The sequence below is a fragment of the Drosophila busckii genome, chromosome X (genome assembly GCF_011750605.1).
Source record: "Drosophila busckii strain San Diego stock center, stock number 13000-0081.31 chromosome X, ASM1175060v1, whole genome shotgun sequence".
Lineage (NCBI taxonomy): Eukaryota > Metazoa > Arthropoda > Insecta > Diptera > Drosophilidae > Drosophila > Drosophila busckii.
This window is the reverse complement of record NC_046608.1, coordinates 10320945-10346965: the sequence shown is the minus strand read 5'-3', so window position 1 is coordinate 10346965 and position 26021 is coordinate 10320945. Positions and strand designations below refer to the sequence as shown.

The following is a 26021-nucleotide window of genomic DNA, read 5'->3' as shown; positions in this document are numbered from 1 at the left end:
ACTCACACACATTTAGCCAAAGCAGCCCCAGCCACTGCCAATGAATACATTATTTGCATTATTTATGTGTAGCCCAGCAAACTTGACTGAATTTAGCGTATGGCTTGCCCTTTTTTTTGTTTTTGATTTTCTGCCCCGTCATTTTTATTAATGGCCCCAATGGCAGCTTGGCGCAAATTCTTAGTCAATTTTTTGTTTAAGTAATTGAATCATTTATAAACGAATGCGCGACATGTATAAAGCAATTTCAGCATAAAATTTAAAGCGAAATCAGAAATCAGAGAATACATTTGTTATTCGTAAACTTACTCTAACTAATACCAACACTAATATAAAGCATACAATTTAATGTGTACACTATTTAAATCCTGAGCACTCCTCTTGAGTGGGAGCTAAGCTATTTATTCTTTTAATTTGTCATGATTGTTAAACTTTGCTTCAGCTTAATTCTTTTCCAAACTTTGTATATCAAAGTCAGACTACAGACTACAGTCTACACAACTGCTATGAACTCAATAGATTGCTATATACAATACTATGAACAATCAAGTTATTGAAATCCAAAACATAATTGTGCAGTTTAACTCGAACTTTATGCATTGCACACTCAAGTCTGGCCACACAAACTGTCTGCATTGTGCTAATTATAGTTGAGTATTTAATTTATAACTATAGCCAATGATGCATAATATAATTGCAATGGAAGTGAAATTGACGAAACAGCCCAATTAAAGTTTTTGCATTTGATTCAACGTAAGTTGCCAATTGTTTTGTTTGCATTTATAGTAAAATTGCAATTATTCAATTTGTCACAGCAATTTCCAGTGCAATAAAGTTTGTTAATTGAAACTGAAGCTGAAGCTGCTGCTTACGTCACTTTGCTTGGTGGCGAGCTTAAGCATAAGCTACAATTTTATAAATACATTTGAGACGAGGGAGCGAGAGCATGAAAGCGAAGCTCTATAATTTCAAAAGCATTATTTGCTGAGCTGAGCGACAAGCTTTAATCAAAATGTCACAGAGACTAGCTTATGTGTATTCCAGGAATTGCCTGGACCTGCTGCCTGCGTCTGTGTGTGCCCTGAGTCTGTCATGCAATAGTAGCAAAGGCAGCTGAATCTTTTCAAAGCGAGCGCTTGAGCCTTGCACGTCGTGTCTCTAATTAGCTCAACTTTGATTACAGTTAATATGGGCAAAGGCAAAGCTCTGTTTATGTTGTTATAAGAAATTGTCCTAGGCAATGCATTTATTCATGAGAATGCAGCAGCAGCAGGATGATGACAATGGAAGAATCTTGGGGCAAATTCAATGCCTCGCTCTGACCGCAATGACAAACAATGAGGATTTTGTTGTAGGGATGTTGCCTTGATATTTACATGTTGTTGATTTTAAGTAACTTCCTTCCTTGCGGACTGCGGACTGCTTGACTTTGCTTCCGTCGCTGGCTATTTATGTTTTGCTTTTTGTTTACTGTACTTTTGTTTAAGCATTTTCATTATTTAAATGCAATTTGTACACACAGTGCCCAAAGTTCAACTTGTGGCTTCTCATTTACACACATATATGTGTGTGTGTGTGTGTGTGTGTATTCAACTCTTGTCTAGCTGCTTATCCTTAAGCCTGCAGTCTGTTCTTTTTTAGTTGCTGCAGTCGATGTTATACGATATGTGGGCCTAAGCCCAAACGCCTACGAACGAAGCCAGCAAAAGTACAACTGCCCACTTGCCACTCGCTCTCGCTACCGCTCTGTAGCACGTTTTGGCCAAAAGTGTTATTTACATTCCAGCCCGTAGCCAGCCAGAGTGCAATTGCTGCTGCAGTAGAGTTTGCTAACTGGCCTGGGCTGGCCTGCAAAATTGCATAAATGAATTGTTGGGGCTGCATAATTTAACAGCCCAGTGTAACTCAATTGAATTCCTATCAAACCGCAACATAAAATTCTTGATTGCATTGAAATGTTGCGCAGAAGCAAGCCAAAAGGCCATCAATTAAAGCCAGAGCTGCTGCCAGGCTCCTGCCCATATGCATGTTAACTTGTTTGCCTCTCAATCACACAATCAATCTAAGCTGCATTCAAATTGCTTTATTGAAGTTTGCAGCAGCAGCAGCAGCAGCTCCTGCCAAGCCTGTAAATTCCCAAGCAGCTTTCAGACAGAAATCAGCAGCTGATGCTGCTATTGATTATTTATTTATATAGCTAAAGCTGCAGTTATTGTGTTTACTTTCATTATTACATTTATCTTTTGCTTGAAGAGCTAAACAAAATACACAACAGGCTCATAATATTACAATTTACGCTTATGGCCAACAAAACGCTTTCGCTCTTACTACGTTTAGTATTTGATTAATTTTTGCTTTTCAATTAAAAGTTAAACAGCTGCGTAGCAAAGACTGGCTCAATTTAGAATCGGGCCTGGACATAGCAATTAATTGAACTTATCTATTTCATTCAAAGTTAAGCAATTGCTGTTTAAGTATGCCCAATGGTCAATATGCTAAAACTGTTTATATAGCTAACTTATAATAGTTGCAGTCAACAAAGATCAGTTGCTCATATAAGGAATATAGAATATATAACTTATTTATAGCTTAGTTAGTCTCGCTCTCTGTTTGTCTCTCGTAAGTCTCAGCCATAGCCTCATAGCTGTTGAATTTGAATTATGTTTACTAATTAATTAATTATATAGCAAAGAAACTACAGCGAGTTTTTAAGGCTTAAATCTCTCCAAATATTAAGTTACAGACATGAGCGCATGCTTTCGAATTTACTTTCAATTTGATAGTCTCAAATATTGTTGAAAACAAAGTAACTAAGCCATGCCCCCAATTCAATCGAAGCGTAAATTGAAACGAAATAGTAATGATAACAATTATTACTAATCATTTGATAGCTCTGCTAATTTTAGGCTTAAGCTATAATACTCTCACCTCTGTCTGTGTGTGTGTGTGATGCTCTCTAAGAGCTCTCAACCTCAACCTCAGCGCATTTTAAGGTTGCGCAACATATTTGACTGCATTCTGCAGATGCCACGCGAAATCGTTTGCAATTACAAAAGACAATTGAGTTTAGCTTAAGCAGCAGCCAGCTGATGTGTTGTGTGTGCGTGTGTGTGTTGAGTTTTTTCTTAATACACTTGGGCTGCTTAATTGATTGCGACAACAAGTATACGCAGTGTGGCGCAATTAGAAACTAATTGTCTGCAATCAGAAATTAAAAATCATTGTCAACTTATGGCAACAAAAACTGCAACTCCGAAACTCAAACTAAAACTAAATTGCACACAGACACAAAAAAAAATAGAAGGAATTTAAAACAAACACACATATCGCCGAGTTGATTGCGAACTTCATAAGCAGCCAAAACAAGTTGGCAATTAATTCATTACAGTACAACTGGCGACTGGCGACTGGCAAAAGGCAAAAGTTTATTTTCGCCCCGTTTGTCCAGCAAATTCAGTCGTTTCACCCCTTATCGCTTGCTCTCTATGTCTGTGTGTGTGTGTGTGGCGACAATAACTCGTTGCCAGGCTGCTGCCCCCAGTGTATGGGGCGCATCCTTTTCCTGTTTGCTTTGCTGATTATCACTGCATATTTTGTATATTGTCGGTTTTTGCTTTTTTTTTTTTTTGCATTGTTTTCTGCACAGGTTTGTTAGCCCATGTTTGGCTCTTGTGGTTGGCATTTTTATGAACTCGATTTGTTTTTTAATTTTTGCTGTAAAATATTTGCAAAAATATTATTTTTATTTTGTTGTTAATATTGTCTGTCTGGCTGGCTGGCTGGCTTTTTGCAAACTAAGGCGCTTAACTTATGTGTGTGTGTGTGTGTGTGTGTGTGCTGCATGCAATTGCCTTTTAATATTTATTAATTTACTTTTTTGGGTTGCACTCAAGCGTGCGGCAATTGCGTTCATTGATTTGTGGCCTGGCCAATGACAACAAAAGAGACTTGCATATATATATAGAAATAAATGCAAAATTGTCATAAAAAACGCACAGAAAATCCATTAAAATGTTTATGTATTTTATGTTCGACGTGTGTGTGTGTGTGTGTGGCCAAACGGAAATTGCTGGTTAGTCTTGTAAACACTTTTGTTTAACATTTATTATGCAGTTTTCAATTAAAATAGCAAACTTTTTATTCGCCAGCAGCTGCTGCTTCACTCGTTTTGCCAGTTTGTGTTGTTGGCTGTGCTACCAAATAAAAATATTTGTGGGCTTAATGTTTGCATTTATCAAATAGCCAGCAAAACACCGAGTAATAGTATTTTAAATATTTAGAATGCCAAAAACTATTGAAGCAAGAAAATGTTTGTTAGTAATCCAAAAGCTTTGACTGTCTGTCTGTCTGTTCGTTCGTCCAGCTAAGCCTAAAGTAATTTAATTATGACAAATTGGATTAATGCATGCGGCCAACAGTAAAATATAAAAAGTGCTGGCTGGCTGGCTCGCTCGTGTTTGTTTGTTGCTAACACTATTATTATAGTTATTGTTATTTATTTTATGTATGCACTTAAATGCATTTGATTAAAAGTTCTCTGTCTCGCTGTGTTCCGTGTCGCTGGCATTAAAAACAATTTTTAATGCATTTTAATGGACAGTGTCCTGTCATCGTCACACTGTGGCCTCAGCTCAGCTTTTAACAGCACTATTGTCTTTTAATTTATGGCATTTTAAATGCAATTTACTGCCTCCTGCAGTTCCCCTCTTCGCCCAGCTCAGAGCACAATGCTCGAAAGAAAATAAGCTTTTGCCTCAGCGCAATCAAAATGAAATGAAAATATATATTTTATATATTTGTGTGATGTGTTCGCTGCTGCAGCAAGTAAAAGGCAGAATAATAATAAATAAGCTGCAAGCCGCTCAACTTGAAGTTGAAGTTAAAGTTAAAGTTGATGAGGTTTTCGGTCAGGTCAATGTTAAACAGCCAGCAGTAGTCCCTAGTTAGAAACGGTGAGTGCCTGGTCATGTTCTCGGCTGGCTGGCAGCTTTGACAGCTTCCTTTGTGTGTTTTTGTTTGCTCAGCCACTTGAAATGTACGCATTGCCTTTTGTTTAACTTCTCCGCCCTCTTCACACCGCCCCGCTTAGCTGGGCGTGCAACAGCAACAACAATAGCAATAACAACAGCAAAGTTTGTTTGTTTACTTGACTTGCCTTACTGCTCGCTTGGGTTTGCCTTTGCCTTTGCCTTTGCCTGGGCTCAATGCCGACGAAAACCTCAGCTCAGCTCCAGCTCAGCCTCTCACCTCGGCGAGCTCTGAGCTCTCTCTCTCTCTATTGGCTTGAGCCAACTTTAATTGTTAATTTGGCTTATGGCTTCTCTTCATTGTCGCCTCTGTTGCTTTTAGCCACAAATCATATTTGCTGCTGGCTCCCACAGCCAACAGTTTCCCGAGGCTGCTGTGGCTTCCAGTCGCATCTAATGAAATCAAATTGCTCGAAATTATTATTTAATTAATATTGACGCTATACTCGCCGCTCTCTCTTTCTCTCGATGTGTGTGTATGTGTGTGTTGTTAATATGGCTTGCATTCCCCAGTGGCATTAGTCCTACTCTGCCTGCTGTGTATAAAAGCCAATATTCGACTGCGGTTATTTTAATTGCCCGCTGCTAATTACAATATTTTCAAAATTCCATTGTTGCTGCTGCTGCTGCTTCTGTTCCTGTGTGTGTGTGTGTGTGTAATTGCGGCAGAGTTCTCTGATTGCTGCTGTCAGATTAGTGGCCTGTGGACTATTGCTTGGCTGCTCAAACAGTTGTATAATTGTTCATTAGTTAATTAAATGCATTAAGTGTTGCATAATCGGCTTTAAATTAAAGTATAACAGTTGTATATTGGTCTGAAACTCATAGTTATGTGTGTAGCAAACGTGTAGAGCAGCTATATGACAGATTGTTCATGTATAACAGTTTTATCACAGTTGTATAACACTTTAACAGCAATTGTATTACCCAAGCAACGTTTAGCTGCACATATATAACAGTTTGTTAATGTATAACAGTTGTATGATCGTTGTATAACACTTTCGCAGCAATTGTTTAACCTAAACAATGTTTACCTGCACATATATAACAGTTTGTTAATGTATAACAGTTTTATGACAGTCTGTTCTACCATTGCGCGCAGCATTAAGCTTTTTAATCAGCCGCTTACTGAATTGTATAACAGTTTCGATTGTTTGCGCTCACAGCAATTACTTAATGTTAAAGCTATCAAAATATATATATATATATTTATATAGAGTGTGTATTTGCACACAAAATTAACGACAAGCATCGTTCAACTGCTGAAGCTCTTGGCTGCAGGCTAAGTTGCCATGTAAATTACTTTAGTTTATTGAGTGTCCTTTGCAATACGCCCAAGGGGCGGCGGCGGCGGAGTGGGAGGCTAACAGATCGCTCTTGTGAAGCGTTAAATAAAAAATTGCAGCAGGCGGACTAGAAGCGCGGCAAGTCTGGTAATAACTCAATGACTAAATCAATTGACGCTCGAGCGAGCGAACGGTGAACGAGATGGGCGTCGACGCTTGGGGGCGACTGCTCCGACACTTGATGCCCAAAAGTTGGCCAGGCAACAGAATTAAACTTGTGCAGCAGCAGCAGCAGCAACTATTGTTGTTGTTGTTGCTGTTGTTGTGCTCCCTCAACGGCAGCGAAAACAAAAAGTCAAATTGAATTAGTTTTGCAACATGGGCGATGGCAACGTCAGTGGCGGCTGTGACAGACAACCAGCCAGGCAGCCAGCCAGTAAGCGCATTGTTGCCGCTATTAAACATTGCTGCAGTGTTGCTGCCCATCATGCAACAGTGGCAGCAACAACACCTGCCTCGCCTCTGTCGCTGCCGCTGCCAAGAGCTTGCGCTTGTTACACATCCTTGTTGCCGCTGGCTTGGCCAACTGAAAAGCTATTGAAACACACACAGACAGACTGACACACACAAGTGGCGAATGAGCATCAAGTGCGGCATGCGCGTTGTGGCAAGCGACATATAACCAGAGTACACTGGACTTGTCGAGCAGTTTGAGCCAGCAACCTGCTGCTGCTGCTGCCGATGCTGTTGCTATCTTCAATGTGCATTCAGCGCATTTTTAAAAATCATCATTTTTTATTTTCTGTATTTTTTTTTTTTTTTTGTATTTGCTGTGCCGCTATTCTACGCTTTGTAGCCGCTAAGTGCAGTGCAGTGCAGTGAAAGCCAAGCCCAGTCGACAGCAGCCAACAAAACTCAACGCAGCGCAGCAAAATTTTGTTGCATAAGTACAGGCGCCGACTCAAACTCAGCCTCAGCCGCTGTCGGCGTCGCCGCCTTTGTCTGCCACAGCAAACATAATTTTCAAAGCCAAGCAGCAAACAGCTGGCCACCAAAGGACTCTAGCTCTAGCTGTTGTTGTTGTTGCTGTTTCCTGTCAATCAGCAGCAACAGCCCCAACACCTAACCAAGTGCTCAGCAGCCTGGTAAACTGAGACTCGCTTTGTTTACCCGCCGACAATAAGCACAATCTGCATTTTTTTTACTCGCATCCGCTTCTACTTTAATTCTTTCTGTGTGCTTTTTCTCTTTTTTTTTTCTGTGTATGCCGTTGTAATTGTCATAGTTGGTTGCCTGTGGGGCTTTTCAGCGGTTAAGCGCACAATTGACTGCAAACTATATAAAAAAAAAAGAAAAATAAAACTATGAGTAGCGTATAGAAAACTGCAAAGTTGCTTAACAAGTTAAGCTGAAGCTATAAAGTTGCCAGATAAGTTTATAACACGGATTTCAAATACGAATTATGAGCTTAGCATAAATGAAAGAATTAAATAAATGCAAATTTACAACTAAATGTTTCGATAAAAAACTGTTTTCAGTTTTATATAACTATGCACAGTAAGAATAACAGTTTTGCATTGAAGATTCAATTGATAAATATCAATCAATGATTACATAATGTTTATATCAAAGCTTTGACAGCAGCTCGAGCATAATATCAATAGCAGCATAATATAATATATACAGTATTGACGTCATTATAGCATGTGCGCTGCCTACCGCATGACCTTAAACTCTTGTTAATTCTCTACGTTGCAGCAGGCACGCAATTTACATCAAAACAATTTATTTATCATATATGAAAAGCAGCTGTGCCAAGCCACCCAGACACCCACCCAGCCAGCCTGCCAGCAAGTGCAACTTATACATGCAGATTGTTATATTGTAAGCCAGATTTAATCTTGATTGTTTGCAACTGGGCGTATACTTGATGGTGGCCCACAACGATTGGCATTTCTCTCTCTCGCTCAAGGCACAAGCGCCAAAGATGGCGTAAGATGCAACAAAAAGAAACTGAAATCGGGTCATTGCATGGACGATGTATCAACTAGGTCAACTGGCTGAGCTGAGCAGCGGCGCAACAGCCTCTAAATAAATAATAAATATTGTTGCCAGAGCGCGCGTCAGCTCTCGAGGCAAGCGGCTGCATTAAAAGGCCACTTGGTGTGGCGCCTACAAAGCGTCATTGGAGTGTGGGCGCTGTAGTGGGTGGCTGGCCAAAAAACAAAAGCTGCCACACACACACACGCGCGCACAAATCAAAATGCAAAAACTTTTTGGCGCACATAGGCGGCAGTGGGGGAGGCAGCGGCGTCTAAAGTTGCAACAAATGATGAAATGCTAAAAAGCATGAAAGCGCGGTACACACACACACTGGCACACATGCACACACGCATATGAAACAAGAGCGCCTGCTGCTGGCTCTGGGCTGATGAAGTGGGCGCTTGATTACAGCAAAATGCACTCAAAAGTGGCGAGAAAAAAAACTAATACAAGAGAAATGTTGACTAGTGGCGCCGCCGCCATCGCAATGCAATCGAACAAGCAGCAAACACACACACACATACATACATACATACATAATACATACATACACACACACAAGGCTACGCCAAAAAGTTCACAAATTACATTTAAGTGTTGCCAAAGTTAAGTGAAACTCATTGCGAAAATCACAGCTCGTCGTTTGCATGTGTGTGTGTGTGTGACGCTTTGGCAGTTTTAGTTATTTGCTAAGCACACTGCGAGAAATGAAATTAGACGAAGCTATACATTTAACAATTTTCTTTTAATGAATGTTTAATTTTATCTTTCTAAATTAATTATTTATTAAACTTTTATGCATATTTTTATATTATTTAATATTAATTAATAATTCTAAGCCTAACATTATTTATTTATTTTTTTAGATAACATTTTATCTATGCAATTTATTTATTTAGCATTTTTATTGCAACTTTGTTGCCACACTTAACAAATTTTTCACAGTGTGCGTGGGCGTGGGCGTGTGTGTGTGCAGCAGAAATCAGAAAACATGATAAATAGGCTAAGTGCTTTTGACAGCCAGAATTAGAGGCGCTTGAGCCATATATTTTGTTTTCTAGCCATTGTTGCAGCTATAATTTGAGCCAAGCCATAAACAATTTTCAAGCCGGCACTTCATATGTGTGTGTGTGTGTGTGTGTGTGTGTGTGTTGAACTCATTCTTGTTGCTCTGTTGCAGTTTTCTTCAGCGAGACAGTCGAAGTTTTGGGCGGCGTTGGCGGCGCTGGCAGCAAAAGCAGCGCAGGGTAAACAATAATTTTGGGTATCTCATTGTCGAGCAGCAGCACCTCGTAGTGAAAATTATTTTCAATCAGCGCCACTGTTTGCTTTGCTTCATACTGGGCGAGCACTGGGGCCAGCGAGATGGCCGCACAGTTGATGTAAATCACTGGCAGCTTCAGTTTCATTGCGATTTCATAGGCTGCCGCCATTTTGGGCGACCAGATGGCAGCGCTGACAAAGGGCAACTTCTCCAGCGCCGTCAGCTCGCTCAGCTCCTGCAGATTGCGAAATGTATGCAGCGTGACCACCGTGCTGGGATGCTGGCTGCTGAAGAAGCTTTGCGGGAAATCGCAAACAACCAGCGGCGAGCCCTCGACCATGCTAAAGCGAAAGCCAATGTCGTCCGGCTGCTGCATCGATACCAGCTCGGCCTGCAGGCAATCCACGCGGCGCAGCGCCTGCTTATAATGCGCATGAGTCTTCACCTTGCGATGCACCACGCTCATCGCATTGCGCACCCTCTCGATCAGCCGCTCGCGCATTGTTTCGTGCACAAACACGCTCGCGACCGGTCCAATCCCAATGGGCTCATGCAGCGTCCGCATCAGCGGCTCCACCGACTGCTCGATGTCGGCGTCTTGGCAAAATATAATCATGGTCGGCTCAATCCAGCGATGCTCGCTGCCATCGCCGGGATAGTCCGGCTGGCGCCATGTGTAAGGTACTTTCGGTGGCATGCGTTAACTTATAGCAGTAACTGTAGCGATTGCTGCTCGTATTTGAACCAAAAGTGTTGACAAGTTTTGTTATAAATTGAAGCTGCTGACAATGAATTCAAATTAAGTTTGCTTTCAATCATTTTGACGCTCTACTTTTCACATAACTCTACTCTGCCGTCTACTCTACACTCTAGCGGAGTTTTACTCTATAGTGTTCTCTACTCTACGCTCTGCTCTACACTACTCTAATCTTCACAAGATTCTATTCTACACTCCACTCTACTCTCATCTGTACGCTTTACTCTACAATCTTCTCTACGTAAGCGTCTACTCTACGCTCTACTCTTCTCTACTCTACTCTACTCTACGCTCTACTCTTCTCTACTCTACTCTACTCTACGCTCTACTCTTCTCTACTCTACTCTTCTCTACGCTCTACTCTTCTCTATTCTACTACTTTTTAGTTTATTGTACAGTCTATTTTAAAGTCCCCCATACAGTCGTTTACTCTATATCTTATTCTACAGAGTCGTCTACTTCACTTTAATCTACACACTGCTCTACACTCTATCAACTCTAGCTCTCTTTACTCTACAATTACTCAACTCTACACTCTACTATACACACTCTTCTATAGTTCACTCTTGCCCATACTGCACTCATTTCTATTCCACTCTGCTGCTCACTTTCTTCTACCTAAAGTCCGCTCTATCTTCACTCCCATTTCTACTCTAATTATTAGGCCTCAGTTGAGAATTTGAAGAAAGATTATGTCTATCTACAGTTGTTTGCTTTATAGATTATTCTATAGAGTCGTCTACTCTACACTCAACTCTACTCTAGTGTCTACTCTTCACTTTAATCTACACACTTTCAACTTTCAGCTCTATTATTCTACAATTACTCAACTCTACACTTTTCTCCACACACTAATCTACACACTCTTTTATAATCCACTCTTGCCCAATTCTATTCCACTCCTCAGTTTCTTCTGTCTACTTTAGTCTCTCTCTCTCTCTCTCTCTCTCACTCTTCATTCTCTTTTCTACTCTAATTATAATGCTTGAGTTGAGAATTTGAAAAGAGATTATCTCTTTGTTTATCCATAAGGCTATATAGCAACTGAGTTTGATTGTCGTGCGTCAGTTTAGTGAGTTGTGTTTGAAGAACTGTAATGAAATCCATTTGGGGCATTGCTCACTTATCTATGCCGGGCCATATGTTTGGGTGTGGAGTCCTGTAGTAGGAGCTGCAAGGCTGTTGCTCTGTTCCTCAGTGCTGGCAGTTAAAACACGATTTCTCTTCATTAAATCAGCAAACAGTGCAAGGCGGCGGGTGGCAAAGAAGCAAAAGAAGCTGCAAGCTTTGCAATTTAGCTGCCAACACACAGACGAGATGAGAGAGATGAGACGAGAGAAGAGAAGAGGCAAAGAAGCGGCAGCAAAAGAAATAAGACAACAAGAGGACGTTTGGCAATTTGCGCTACATTCTGTGTAGCTGGGGGAACGCAACGCGACGCGACGCATGTGTGGCATGCGGCATGTGGCAAGCAGCACATAGATGACTAACAGACTGACTGGCTGGCTGGTTTGGCTGGCAGCTCCCACGAGCTCAAGCGAACTGGAGCGCAACAAAAACATTAGAGCCACATGCGTTGCGCTCGTTCATTTGTTGCTGCCACTGTTGTTGTTGTTGTTGTTTTTTTTGTTGTGGCTGCAGCAGCGACATGAGCGAGCGAGCGAGAGAATGCATCATTAGAGCAGGCGAGGCGACAAGCGGCAACGCGACACTAGGATAACCAAAGTGGGAATAGCACTCAGCCAGGCAAACAGACGTCCGTCCGTCCGTTCGTTCATCCGTCCATCGGCAGCACACACAATGCAATCCACAGACCATGCGACCACCAACACACACGAGCTGGGAAAAGACGGGGGCAGCGGTGGCGTGGCGGGATTACAGGCAACGACAAGCGAGACCATGTGGCAAATGAGGCTAAAACACAAGTGTCGCCATCATTGCCAAAGCAGCAGCAACAGCAACAACAACAACAGCAACAAAAGCAGCTAAAGCATCAACGCTAACGCTAACGCAGACTGGCAGTGATGAATGAAGCCAGTCCAGTGGCAGTGGCAGTCAAACAGTCAAGTCAACCAAAACCAAAAGAGTCAACTGAGGAAATGCCAAAAGCCAAGCCCAGCCCAGCCCACACCCCACCCCACGCTATCAAATGATCAACTCATTAAACTGTCCAATGCAATTTGCAGTTCCAGTTCAGCATAGAGAACTATTTAGTAAATGTTTTCAATTTCAACTATGTATATATATATATATATATTCATATATATGTTTATAGCAATTTGTGCTGCGAGCGCTGCTTTCTTTAATCTTTTATGCCAACAACAAATATTACAATTGCTCAACAGCCGCTGGGCAAGCATTGAGAATTTGCTTTGTCTTCCTCTCTCTCTCTCTCTCTCTCGCTTTTGTTTATGTCAAAAGCCAGCCATAAGCTTAAAATTTATGCTGCGACTGTGTTGGCCGCAAGCGCAGATTTTATAAATTTTGCTTGTGTCAATTGAATTTATTATAAATAATATTATGACTATGATACAGCTGCAGCTGCTGCTGTTATCAACTATAGAGTCAATCTGAGTGTTGCAACTTGCAACGTTTGGCTGCAATCATCAAGTTTTTAATTTATGGCCAAAGCGGATAAGCTTAGAGCTGTTGCTCTGGCAAAAGTCAATTTGGCAGAAATTTGCCAAGGCCTTGGCAAAGCAAAAACGGCAAACGGCAAACGGCAACGTTGTTGGCTCGTAAATCTTTGGCTAAATCTTTGGCACTGTCAACCAGAGCAGACCAGTGGCCAAGGCAACCCGAAAGCCAAAGCCAAAGCAAAAGTCGAAGCCAAAGCAAGTCGAGTATCGAGCCTAGAGCGCAATTGATGGTCAGTGCTTTTGGTATTAAATATTCATTTGCACAAATTTGTAAAACTTGAAAAATTGCCAGGCGATACGAAAGTAGAAGAAGCAGCAGCAGCAGCAGCAGCTCGAATATATGCGCTGCTGACAGCTTCAAGTAATCGCTGCCATCGATTGCTGCTGCTGCTGCTGCTGCTGCTGTTGAAGCCTAATTTATAATGCGTGTTGTAGCAGCAGCAGCAGCAGCAACAACTGTTGCATGCAACACAATTTAGAAACATAATCAATTCAGCGAAATTCAATTAACATAAGCTGCTGTGTTAGCTTTAATGCCTGAATTGTTTGCCAAATTTAATTGCCTGCCAAAACGAAAAAACAACAACAAAAGAACAAGAGCGACGAAACAAAAGCGTTACATAAATTACATGAGAAATGATTTTGTTGAAATGCTTTGCATATTTTTGTTACGCACACACACACACAGCATCGAAATTTCGAGGCCGTAACGGCAGCTGTGCACCGAAAGAAAAACTTCATTAAAGTATGTAACAATAACAGCAGCCAACCCAACCCAACCACCCACTGCACAACCCACACGCAGCCATAAGATTTATAAACATTTTACACCTGTGGCGCTTTACATTTTACTCATCAAAAGTGCTGACGGAAACTGCTGCGTTGGCAGATACGCCCACACCCCCACCCACCACCCCAAACTGCACAACCCGCTTATATATATATATATATATATATATATATGTGTGTGTTTTGTGTATGTGTGTGTGTGCAAACAAGCTAAAAGTTCATTAAACACAAGCAATAAATTCATTTAATTGTTTTACTTGACGCGTTAGCAGCAGCTACACCCACCACCCACCCCCCCTCAGTTACATAATGTGCATAATATTTGTACCTGTCATGCCGCAACTAATCAGCAACTAACTAACGTTAACTAATTGCTTGCCATAGCTTAAAACATTTCAAATTAAAAGTTCAACAGTGCAAATATAAAATTTAACGTTTTCCTTTAAAATTTATTTTGTTTGCACTTTTTTTTTATACACTTTGACATTTTTGTAAAAAATGAAAAAGGGTATTAGAGAGCTGATGAAGTTGTGTAACAGGGAGAAGGAGGCGTGGCAGACCCTATAAAGCTCGACGAGCTGAGTCGATATAGCCATGTCCATCTGTCCGTCTGTCCGTTCGTCCGTCCGTCTGTATGAGTGCGTGTTCCTCAGCAACCATAAGGCTAGAGCAAACAAATTTGGTATGTAGGTGCTCCTAAATCCAGGCACTAACGCTTTTTATTTTATTTTTTTTTTTATTTTTCTCCCCCTCCCCGCAAAATTCGAAAAAAAAGAATAATATAAGGCAGTAAAAAAAACTTTAAAAAATCGGAAATAAATTCACAAAATGCCCTAGTATGTTTTAGACGATTAATGAAATTTCAAAACGATCGATTAAATAATTAGGAATTATTGACATTGCAATTTTCAATATAGACAGCGGGGTGCATGTGTTTGTGTGTATGTGTTTGTGAGTGCATGTGTGTGTTTGCTGCGAATGCCCTAGTCAGTGTTTTAAAAGTTGGTGGCGCCCAACTTTAACCTGTCCACTTGTTTAATATTTTAATTTAACTTGAAATAATAATTAAGCATAGCTTACATGCAGCCAAAAGCTGACTGCTATGCCACGCCTACGTTTGCTCATTTCATTTTGTGTGCGCACTTTGTTTTCATTTTCATTTTTTTGTAATCTTTGGCTTAGTCTGGCTGCAACGAATGTAACTGTAAACGTTGGAAATGCTTTTTTAACCGCTTGCCTACGCTTTCATTTCAATTGTTGGTTGTTGGTTGTTCTTGTTGCTGCTGCTGCTGTTGCGTTGGCAACATTTTTTAATGTTCTACGTGTGGTGGTTGGCGCCTTTGACGTGGTCTTGCCATTAATTGTTTGGCAGTGTAGCTTGGCTTAATTAGTGGCAGGTGGAGCAGCAACTCGGCAGCAAACTTTGACAGTTGCATCATTAATAGTAAATAGCTGGCAGTACTTTGTACACCAAGGCGTATACTTTACTTTTTCGCTCTATCTTTACAAAACTTATACCAACGCATCTCTCTCTCTCTCTCTTTCTTCTGCAGGTGTCTACGCCATCGATTTGTTTCATGTTGTAATTCGAGTGCTTTTGGTAAGTAGTTCAAACTAAATATAAAACCAAAGCCCAACGAAGTTTCGGCGCCAGCAACTTTGGCTGACAAACAAAGTTGCTGCAAATATGAAATATGCACAAAATCGCACGCAAATCGAAAAGCCATTCAACTATCGGCCATATACTCTATATATATACATATATATATATATATGTGTGCATGTTTGCTAACGGAATTTCGAATTTGTTGGCTCAAACAAAAATGATGAACAAAATATGCAGCAAATTTGCATTTGCTGCTGCGCAATTTGTGTGTGTGCAACAGAATTTTGCCAAGTTTTAAGTGGCAAGCAGTTGCCGTTGCAGTTGCAGTTACCTCTGCAACTTCCTATATATATATATATATATCTACTTGTGTTGCATGCTGATAACCACAACAGCAACAAAAATGCACAACAAACAATCTAGAAGTAACGTCGTTGGTTGCCTTCGCTATAGTCTGTAAGCTGAGACTGTCCAGGCAAAACTTTTTACTCAACTATCGAGGTCAGGCAAACTGACCCCACAACGAGGCCAGTCAGTCCAGTGCTAGCAGTTCACAATCAGATTGTAATGCTCTTAAACCTTAAGTGCTAGTGCAACATTTTGATGTTAGAATTAAGCAGAAACTTCAATTCACAAATTATTTGCATTTCGAGTTTGAATCAGTGTAAAAATTCCATTTGTACAAACGATTTTAAGCTTTTTGGGAATTCAATTCAAAGCATATGCTACATTTTTTTAAGCTTTGACTTTTTAATACAAAATGCAAGCATGATAAGTCGATTTAGCACTTTGTGTGTCTGTATGAGCAAGTAGAACTCAGAGATTGGTAGAGCTAGCGCAACCAAATTTGGCATAAGCATAGCTACTGCTATTTTCAAAGTGCTGGCAAGCTTAGATTTCCACCCACTCACACTTTTAGCAGAAAAACTGCTAAAGTTTATACAAAAGTTGGTTGCAACTCTTTTGCTGTTCGAGTTCGAGCTTGGCAACCGAACTGCCAAAATGTTGTCAACTCTAATTATAGCAGCAGTCTAATTAGACGAGATTTATGAATTGCAAGTGTCCGCATGCTGTCATACTTATGTCTATTTATAACGTAGCTGAGCCACAGTCAACTTTGACCTTTGGGACATGCAAAAGAGAGAGAGAGAGAGAAAGAGAGAGCGCGATAGTGAATATAAAATGCTGTGACGCAAGCTCTTAGCATTGACAGCTTAATCAGCGCTGTGTGTGTGTGTGTGTAGCTTGGTATCAGTTACCGTTAGCATTACCGTTGCATTACCTTTTAAACGCGACCCGACCCTTGGCTGCCACATGTGGCAGCAGCAACGTGCCGCTCTGCTGCTGCTGCTGCTGCTGCTCGACGTGTTGATGTCAGTCTTAATGCCTCGACATGGTCCATTACCATTTTGGCATATGAAAAGACGTTGAGCCATGCATGCAGCATGTGGCATGCTGCTGCCTCAAGTCTACATCAATATAAGTGCAACATAAAGTTATTATAGTCAGAGTGGCTCAGTTCGCAGTTCAGTTCATTGTCCAGGCTGCGCTTCCGTTAGTGCCATTTGACATTTAACAGTTGTTGCAACACACACACACACACACACACACACACACACACACACACACAGAGAGTAAGTCAGCCAGAAAGCAGACACACTTGCCACGTTTTTTCTCGCCGTGTAGCCGCCATACGCTTCGCTTGATTTCTGTGTCAGGCTCGCGCTCTGGACTTACTTTGACTTTTCCGTTGTCCTTGTTCATTTACAGGAAATGCATTTCGTCAGCGTTGAATGAAAACGAAATTGCCAATTCCAGCGTAGCATAATCTCTGAGTGCCACATGCCACAGTTGCAAGCAGCTTTAGCATGCTGCCACTCAGCTAATCCAAAGATTTGCCGAGTAGTTTTTCATTTCTTTCATTTTTTTTTGGCGCTTTTAAAATTCAACAGCTTGTTTCGAGGCCAAAACATTGGTCAACTTCCTGTTGCACAACACGGCCATAAAACCAACACACACAAACACACACACACACACGTACGTGTTTGGGGTGGCGCGCAAGTCAACGCGATACTTTGAGTGTAGCAGTTATGAAAAACACGCAGTCAAAACACGTTAGGCAGCTTGCTCAAGGAAATGAAAGCCAAACAAAAATGGCAGCAGTAATGAAAACGGTTTTATTTTACACACACCCCAAGCACACACACACACACATACACATGCATATGCTGTATAGCAGCGCTCGCAAACCCAAACAAAAGCCAATGCAAAATTATGTCAATGACGTCGTTGTCCTGTTTGTTGCTGTTGCTGTTGCTGTTGCTGTTGCTGTTGTTGAGCCGCCATTATTGCCAGCTATTTTCACGTACCAAAAGCAGTCAGTAGTCAGACAGAGATAGCGCGCCAGCGATAGAGAGAGAGAGAGAGAGAGACAGTTGATGCGCTCGTTGCCTATCAAAACCAAAATTGAATACAAAAATCTCATCAAAAATCGATTAGAGCCATACACAGTGGAGAAAGCGGCAGCCATGAGCGAAGTAGTTTATATCGACTGCTGTGTGTGTGTGTGTGTGTGTGTGTGTTAATAAACGACTGCCACGCCCACGCTACAACACAAGTTTTGGAGCAACAACTGTCGCCAAATTCATTTGCTGCGACTTTGGCAAAGTTTTGTATGTTGCAAGTTGGAATAAATAATACCTGGTGCCGACTGCAATTTGGGAAATTAAAATCAAAAGAGTAGTGGGGCCATCCCCCCCCCCCCCCCCTCCCTGCCACAAAAACATGCCACAGCCGGCAGCTTGTGGGGTCGCATTGTTAGTCCGTCGCATTATCAGTGACTGAATCATATTTGCGGCTTGCCTTGTGGTCTCCGCTGCCTTTGGTGAAACTTTGTCCTGCCACAAACATAATGATGATGATGCTGCTGCTGCTCCTTGGAAGTTTAGTGTGCCAGCAAATTAATAAAAATAAAATGGGCGCTTCGCTAGCTTGAGGAATATTTGAGAGCAGCAACTAAAGTCGGTTTGTTGCTTCAGTTTATGCTGGTTGTGGCTACCAAAATGAATTAAACTTTTGTGTTTTACGACATACATGCCACGCCCACTCACACACACATACACAAGTGTCGCTGTAAGTGTAAAAGGAATTGTCATCTTTGGGGCTTTTGAGCTTTGCCAGCAATTTGTATGTAAAGTGCAAAGGGCTGCGCTGCAGCTCACACACACACACACACACACACAGGCACATATTTATTGTAAATAAGCCTGGCAACCCTGTCGCTCAATTAACCATCAAAATGCTGCTGCTTTGTGTGTGTCTCTGTGACATGAAATATCAACTAAAGCATTGCCTGGACATTGAGTCCATAAAGGACACATATGTGCGATTAAAAGAGTTTGAGCGCCCCAGGACCAGCAGCAGCAGCTTTACGATAAGCTCTTTGCCATATTCATGCGAGAAAGGGAAAGAGAGAGAGAGCGAACTCGTGTGAGGGCCACAAGTCAATTAAGCATGCAGAATGCACATGTCGAAAATTCAACTTGTATGTTGTATGTTGTGTGCCACGCCTCCTTTCTATCAACTCTGACATGCTCACAGCACTTGGGGAAAATTTGAATGTCTGCTGCAGTGCCCAGAGTGTCGTCAAATAGCATTGCGCGCCAGCAAACAAACAAACAAACAAAGCACAAGCAATGCTAAAAATATCGCAAGTGCAAGAAAAAGCTTTTATTGATTTTTCTTTTTATACACTTTGACATTTGCGCTAAAGCGTAACATTAAGTTGGTCAAATGTATGCCACGCAGGCTACAGAGTCGATTGTTCGACTGTATGAGCAGCAAGAACTCAAGGACTGCAAGAGCTAGAGACTTCAAAGTTGTTATGTAGCTAGTTCTATGCACACTCTAGATGACTTGCAGTTTTAAAAATGTAATTTCGAACTCTCTCAGCGCCCAAAATTGTAGAACAAGCAACAGCAAGTTAAAAGCTTTCGAACGTTGCATACATTTTAGCGCAAGCTAAGCATAAATTTGAAATTAATCAATCAAACAGTTGAATTATAAATGCTCTAGTGAAAGTGTATCAAAAAGTTGGCGCTGCGCAACTTTTGTTTGTTTTATTTATAGCTAGCTAGAACCTTAATGCGAACTATAGCGTATATATAGTTTATAGCTTCAGTTACAACAACAACAACAACAACAACAACATTGTTCAATTTGCTGTTTTGTTGTTTCAATTCAATTAAAAATGCGCTACAATCAAGCTCAGCATTGTTCTATATGCTCCATGAGCATCATTTTTAGTGCGCTGCTGTTGTTATTTTTATCTTTATTATCTTTGTACGCCAACTAAAAAGAAGATGGGAATAGCCTACGAAGAAAAAAAAGCAATTGCATTATTTACATTGATTTTGCTTAAATTACAATTTCAATTTTCTTGCTTTGCCTTTTTTATTGACTTAACGGGGCAGCGAGCGCCGAAAATATTTGACCTTTAGCCATGTTTTAGTTCATTTCTTCTTTTTTTTGTTGTTTCGTTTCGTTAGTAGAAAGCAGGGGGCATGCCCTTTCGGCTAGGCCAAAGACCCTGGCGCATAATCAATCAATGAAAATCGATTTGTTGTTGAGCGTAATCAACATTAAGGGGCGCTGCCAGATGTATGGGGCGTCATACACACACACACACACACACACACATTTATATACATGTGTGGGTGTGAGTGGGTGGAATTGCCACCCTCTTAACACTTAAGTAGGCAGCGTCATTGTCAGCAAGAGCGTCTCGTCCCTGTTCATTGAACTGACTGCCTGAGTCTCGAGTCTCGGCTCGTCTTTTGCTCTTAATTTGGGGGTGGCTGCTTACAAGAAAAACGTACGAACGCCCAACGAGGCGTACCTTAGGCATATGTTGCTGCTAAATAAAACTTTAGTCAGCCTTTGTCTTAAGCGCAGCTAATTCGCACGACATGAGAGCAGAACCCAAAGTCTGACTCATCGTTGAGACTGTACCCGGGCAGCAGCAGCAGCAGCAGCAGCAGCAAGAACGGTCAGTCTATTAAGGTGACCAGACAAGGAAAACAATCAATGTTGCTGCTGTTGTTGTTGTTGTTGTTGCTGGCTTAGCGCTAAACGTTTTGTGGTTTGCTGTCATGTCATCAAATGCCCCCAAAGGCAACTCGCCTGCCTCGCTTGGTTGGACCAACTGTTGCTATGACAAAAATCCTATGTCTGCCTACATATGCATGTGTGTGTGTGTGTGTGTGTGTGTGTGTCACCTTAATGACCATAATCTCAGCTCATAAAGTATGCAATGCCTCATTTTAGCCTCTTGGCAGCATATTGTACAACTATTTTTGTTATGCCAGCCAGTCAGCCAGGCAGCGTCTATAAATTATGAAACTGCATGCACATTGGCCAAATTGTTTAACATGTGGCCCACACATAGACAAAGCGACAGCCAGGCCAGCCACTTAAGCTGGCCAGCTGGCGTTAAGCTGCGCTTAATTAAACTACAACAATTTGTAATTATGCATAAAGTTTTCTCTCTCTCTCTCTCTCTCTCTCGCTCGAAAACTTTGCGTCGCTTGTGATGGCAAAATAAATCGATTCATAGCTTAACTGTAGCGATTGATTGATAAATAAAAGTTTGCTTAGACTAAAGCAACTAAAAGCAAAAGCTAAGCTAATTATCTATTGCATAATTTCTTTATTCATTAATTGTGGCATCCAAAAGTATGAAAATATATTTGCAAACTGTCATAGTCAATTAAAATATTTATTTATTTTAATTGTAGCCTAGAATTAAATTCTATGGTACAATTGGTATAGCCAGAGCAACAAAGGCCATCAGGCATATATTAAAATATATTAAAAGCTACTCTTCCAATAAGCATTGCTTATAATATATTAAAATTTCCCTATTTCTATTCAATTATTTGATGCTTCGCTCAATGCGCTGATTTTGCCATCACTAAGTTTGCAACATAATTAGATTAAAGCTGTTGAGTAACCGAATCGCTGCTTACCTGCAATTCATAAATTTAATTAAAAACTGTTGCTGCTAAAAATAGTTTAGTGCTATTGGATAGCTGCGACCACAGCGCAGAGTGGAGCAGAGTTCAAGCAGCAAAATTTGGATATTTGTTGCTGCTTGGGCTTGGGGCTTGGGCTTGGACTTCGACTTCGACTTCGACTTCGACTTGGGCTATTGGCCTGAGTGAGAGACTGTTGCTTACTTATGCAGCGCGTGTAACAATGAGCATATATCTTGGCGCCGCTACGCTGAGCTTAGCCCCATGCAGCGCATAAATAAAAATTGCGTATACGCCTGCTATGCGAAGTGGAGTCGAGTCAAGTGAGAACGAGACTGCGAGCAAAGCTTTTGGCCGTTGTATGTCGAGTGTTGGAGCATTCTCTTGCTGCTGCTGACATCTCAAGTGTCATATGTGTGTGTGTGTGTGTGTGTGTGTCTTGGCTTTGACTTGAAGGCGCTTCTCGTTTGCTTTTGTTTTTTCGTATTTCGTACTTTGGCTTTTTTGCATTGCTTTGGCACGCACGCTGCTGACGCCTACAACGACTTTGCCACATTTTGTGGCAAGCGGAAACACATTACATACTCGGCAGCTTGACAACAGTAGCAAAAGGCAATATTAGCAACAGCAGCAGCAGCAACAACAAGTCGAAAGCCTGGCGACGACAACAGCCGGAAACGGAAATAGAATAAAGTGGCTTTCTGTTGACTCTCTCTCTAACTCACTAGCGAGCTCCTCCCACAACTCGTTGGCTAAGAAGCTTCTTCTTTTTACTTTCATTGTTGGCATGCAATTTATAGAGCAATTCTCAGTTTATGTCGTCGTCGTCGTCGTCGTCGTCGTTCAACATTTCATTAACTTTGAGTTATAGTTTGATGCTTTTAGTTAATTGCTATGCTGCAAGCCTTTAACTAGGTCACTAAACTAAACTAAGCGCACACAAAAAAATAACAAAATACAGTTAGCCTTAAATACTGTTATGTGGTTTTACAAAATGGCGCTTAAACTAGAGCAGAACAGCAGGCGCTTAATTTATTGAGAGCGACGTACAACGAGTTTGAGGTTTGTAAACTTTTAATGCTCGCGGGCAGCAGCAACAACATGAAAGACAACAATTGGCCTAACACTAATACACACACACACACAGACACACACACACATATACAACAGATACAACAAACATGCCGAAACGTGACTCGAATAGCATGCGAATGATTGAACGACAGCAATGAAAGCAAATTAAAACTGGCATAAAGTATGGCAAATCGCTCTTGCTCGCACATATATATGTGTGTGTGTGTGTGTGTGTGTGTGTGTGTCAGCGGCTGCTGAATTGCTGGACTTGAAAACACATTAGTCTTGGTCGCTCGCTCGCTCGCTCGCTTGCAAAACTAAAGCGAAACTTGCAGCGTATAAAAAGTTTATGGATTGCATGCGCTTTAGTTGAGCTGCAGCTGCAATGCCGCTGATAATGGCCACACCCAACGCCCCCAACGCTCAGGCAACTTAAAGCAGTGAAAGCTGCGCTTGAGCTTAAGCTACGCCAATTTTTAAATATTAAATGCAAGCAACTTATGAACGCCACGTTTGGCTGCGATCTCAAGTGGCAAGCACAAGTGGCACGCACACAGCTATGTTGTGTGCATGTGTGTGTGTACATGTGTGTGTGTGTAGCTGATAGCAAAGGCACTTTATCGTGTACACGCACAAAGTCTCTTAAGCAGCAGCGCGAGCGAGCGAGACAAGCTCGACAAGCTCGACAAGCAGCAAATAATATTAACATTCAGGCAAATTGGCAACCACCTTAATAAGTATGCATATGCGTGTGTGTGTGTGTGTGTGTGTGTGTAACTGTATTCCCCAGTGGCAAACGCCGGCATTCACTTCATTCGATTCGAGTCCACAGCAATCGATACTGAAATACAATAAAACCTGTCACAGCTTCACACGCCGCACAGCAAAAAAGAAAAAAAAATAAATTTGTGCGCCTCGCCGCTCTCTTTTAATAGTATTATATATCTTTTAATATATATACTACAATGGCATTTATTTTGTGAGCAGACACACACACAACAGTTTCATTAATAAATAACATTGAAGCGTATCAACATTTCATTCAATTTGTGTGTGCGCAACCACACAAAATCCTTAATATTTTAATTACTTAAAAAAAAATTTAAATCCTATTGCCATTCTTTTGCAGTCTCCATTTAAAACAGCTCACAACTTATGTTTACTTTATTTTTCATTTAAATTTCTTTTTTCATTTTTGCTGCTGCAAAAGTCTTAGCTAAACTACTTACGAGGGTACAACGCATTGGGGCACCCTTTTCAAAATTTATCCAAAGCTCCTTTTTGTGTGTTGCTTTGCTTGCTGCTTTCTTAACTTTGCTGCTGCTGCTGCTTGTCCTTTAGACGTTTAGGGTAGCGCTAAGCCGCTTACAGTTTTTGAGCAATTGTGCGTGCGCGTATGTGTGTGTCTGTGTGTGTACCTGGCAGCGTCGTAAACATTTATTTTTGAATTGATTAAAGAAAGTTGTTAGCTGGCTGGGCTGGGCTGGCTGCCCGGGCTACAGGATTTGGCGTTCTCAACCTTTGCAAGTTGAAAGTTCTTTAGCCGTTTTGCACTTGTTATTTATGTGAAATTGATTTTATTAATGGCTGCACACACACACACACACACACAATAGCAGAGCTAAGCTGGCATATTATAAGCTTAAGCCTTTTTACTTTGCTGTTTTGATTGTTTTAACTGAGCGAATTGTCAACGAACTTGCTATATTTTTAATATGAAAATGCAGCAAATATTTTTAAAAATTAAGCTCAACATTTTATAATTTATTCAAAGATTTGCTTAGTTTGTTTAATTTATTACATTGAATAGTTTTTTTAAAGCGTTTCAAGCAGCATAAACAGAATTCAGCTTTGTTTTTCAACGCTTAAAGTTTGTTGCCATATTCAGTTGCATGTGTGTGTGTGTTTTAAATCTTTTAACCGATTTGTCGTAACTTTAGTGCAAAAAACACGCATTCATTGCTCGCGTGTTTTGTTGCTCATGCTGTCTCGCTCTCTCTCACACTCTGCTATACTTACATTCATTTTGTATACAATTTTCTGTGTTTTTTTTTTTCGCAGCGTTTAGCGCTTGTCATGTTGGGGCGTCGTCGTTATTATTTCTTTTGCTCAGGCAACAGCAACAACAACAACAGCAACAAATGATGGCCGCCATTTTTGCGTGTTGCTGTATTTCATTTGACAAACGTTACATTTGCTGCTGTTATTGCTGTTGTCGTTTGCCTTTCAGTTGTTGTTGTTGTTGCTGTCGCACGTTATGCATACGTCAGCAGCAGCAGCAGCAGCAGCAACAGCGTCATTCTCATGCTGAACATCATCATCATCATTAGCAACAACATCTTAGTCACTTTCGCTTAATGCCACATGCGGCTTGTTGCGCTGCTGCTACGACTTGGGCCAAAATGCTTTTTAACCCAAATTTCGGGCACATTGCAACATTTGCTGGGGCAGACAAATTATGTGCACACACACAATATTGTTATGACTATTAAACTCATTAAGTGCGCACTCAGCCAACAGCCTGCCATAAAATGTTGTCCGGACGGACAGACATCGTGTGTGCATAAATCTGTTTATATATAAAATATAATTCGTAGGCAGGCTGCTGTTGTTTGTGTGTGTGTGTGTGTGTTGCATGCAGCATTCCATTTGCCTTAATTGCAGAATACAACGAAACGAGCGAATGAACGAAAAAAGAATTTAGGTTAAAATAAATTGCATGTTGCATTCAGCAGCATGTGGCATGTGGCAGTCGTCACGATAGCCCCCCCAAACAAAGCTCATGCAGCAGCAGCAGCAGTCTCTAGTCGCTCTATCTCGCTCGCACACACCCGCGCTGCTGGCCCTTTGCACACGCTTTTAAGCCTGACGCCTTCTTTTGCATAATTAATGTCATCATTGGCGACCGTAATTGCGTCTGCCTCCGCCCACACTGCACCAATGCCGTATCCTGCCGCATATTGCGGCCGTAATGACGCCAACGTCATATATGTGCCACCCCAGCTCGCCACTTGCCACCTGCTAGCAACACGCATCTAACGCTTGCTGCTGCTGCTGCTGGTTGCAATTGATTTTGATTCATTGCCTTGACCGTAGACGCAGCCAACTGCTGCATGCAGTTGGTAACAATTTATATAAAGCCAGTGCGCTCTATATAGCGTATACAATATCAATTCAGAGACTTGTAACTGTAGCAGCAGCAGCAGCTGAGCAAATTCCAATTATTGTGCATGCATTTTAATTATAACTATCCATAGCATACTTTTCAGCAGCTACATTTTTCTAAGAATTGCGCATTGATAGCAAATGCTGACTGAAATATATAAAATTTTCAAATTCTGCAGAATTTATATAACTCACTAAATTGCAAATGAATTAGCTGTTAGCTTTCAATTAATTACATTTTAACATTTAAAGTACAAAAGTTCATTTATTTCAAGTGCAACTCAAATTTTTTCAATCAATTCACTTGCACGCTAAGCTAAATTAGCTGCCGTATTATTA

The 26021-nt window shown here is 41.1% G+C and overlaps 2 protein-coding genes across 2 annotated transcripts in view; one reads left to right on the top strand and one right to left on the bottom strand.

Annotated features, from left to right (window-relative positions):
- Nucleotides 1-26021, top strand: part of LOC108605329 (AF4/FMR2 family member 4) — a 77589-nt gene that overhangs the window by 39444 nt on the left and 12124 nt on the right. Inside the window, exon 3 of the mRNA XM_033294404.1 lies at nucleotides 15359-15405. The gene's annotated coding sequence lies outside the window, so the exon portion shown is untranslated. The remainder of the gene's footprint in view (nucleotides 1-15358; nucleotides 15406-26021) is intronic.
- LOC108606855 lies at nucleotides 9427-10392 on the bottom strand. Its single transcript, XM_017997352.2, has one exon. The coding sequence runs from the start codon at nucleotides 10315-10317 to the stop codon at nucleotides 9514-9516; it is 804 nt and encodes a 267-aa protein (XP_017852841.1). The 5' UTR covers nucleotides 10318-10392; the 3' UTR covers nucleotides 9427-9513.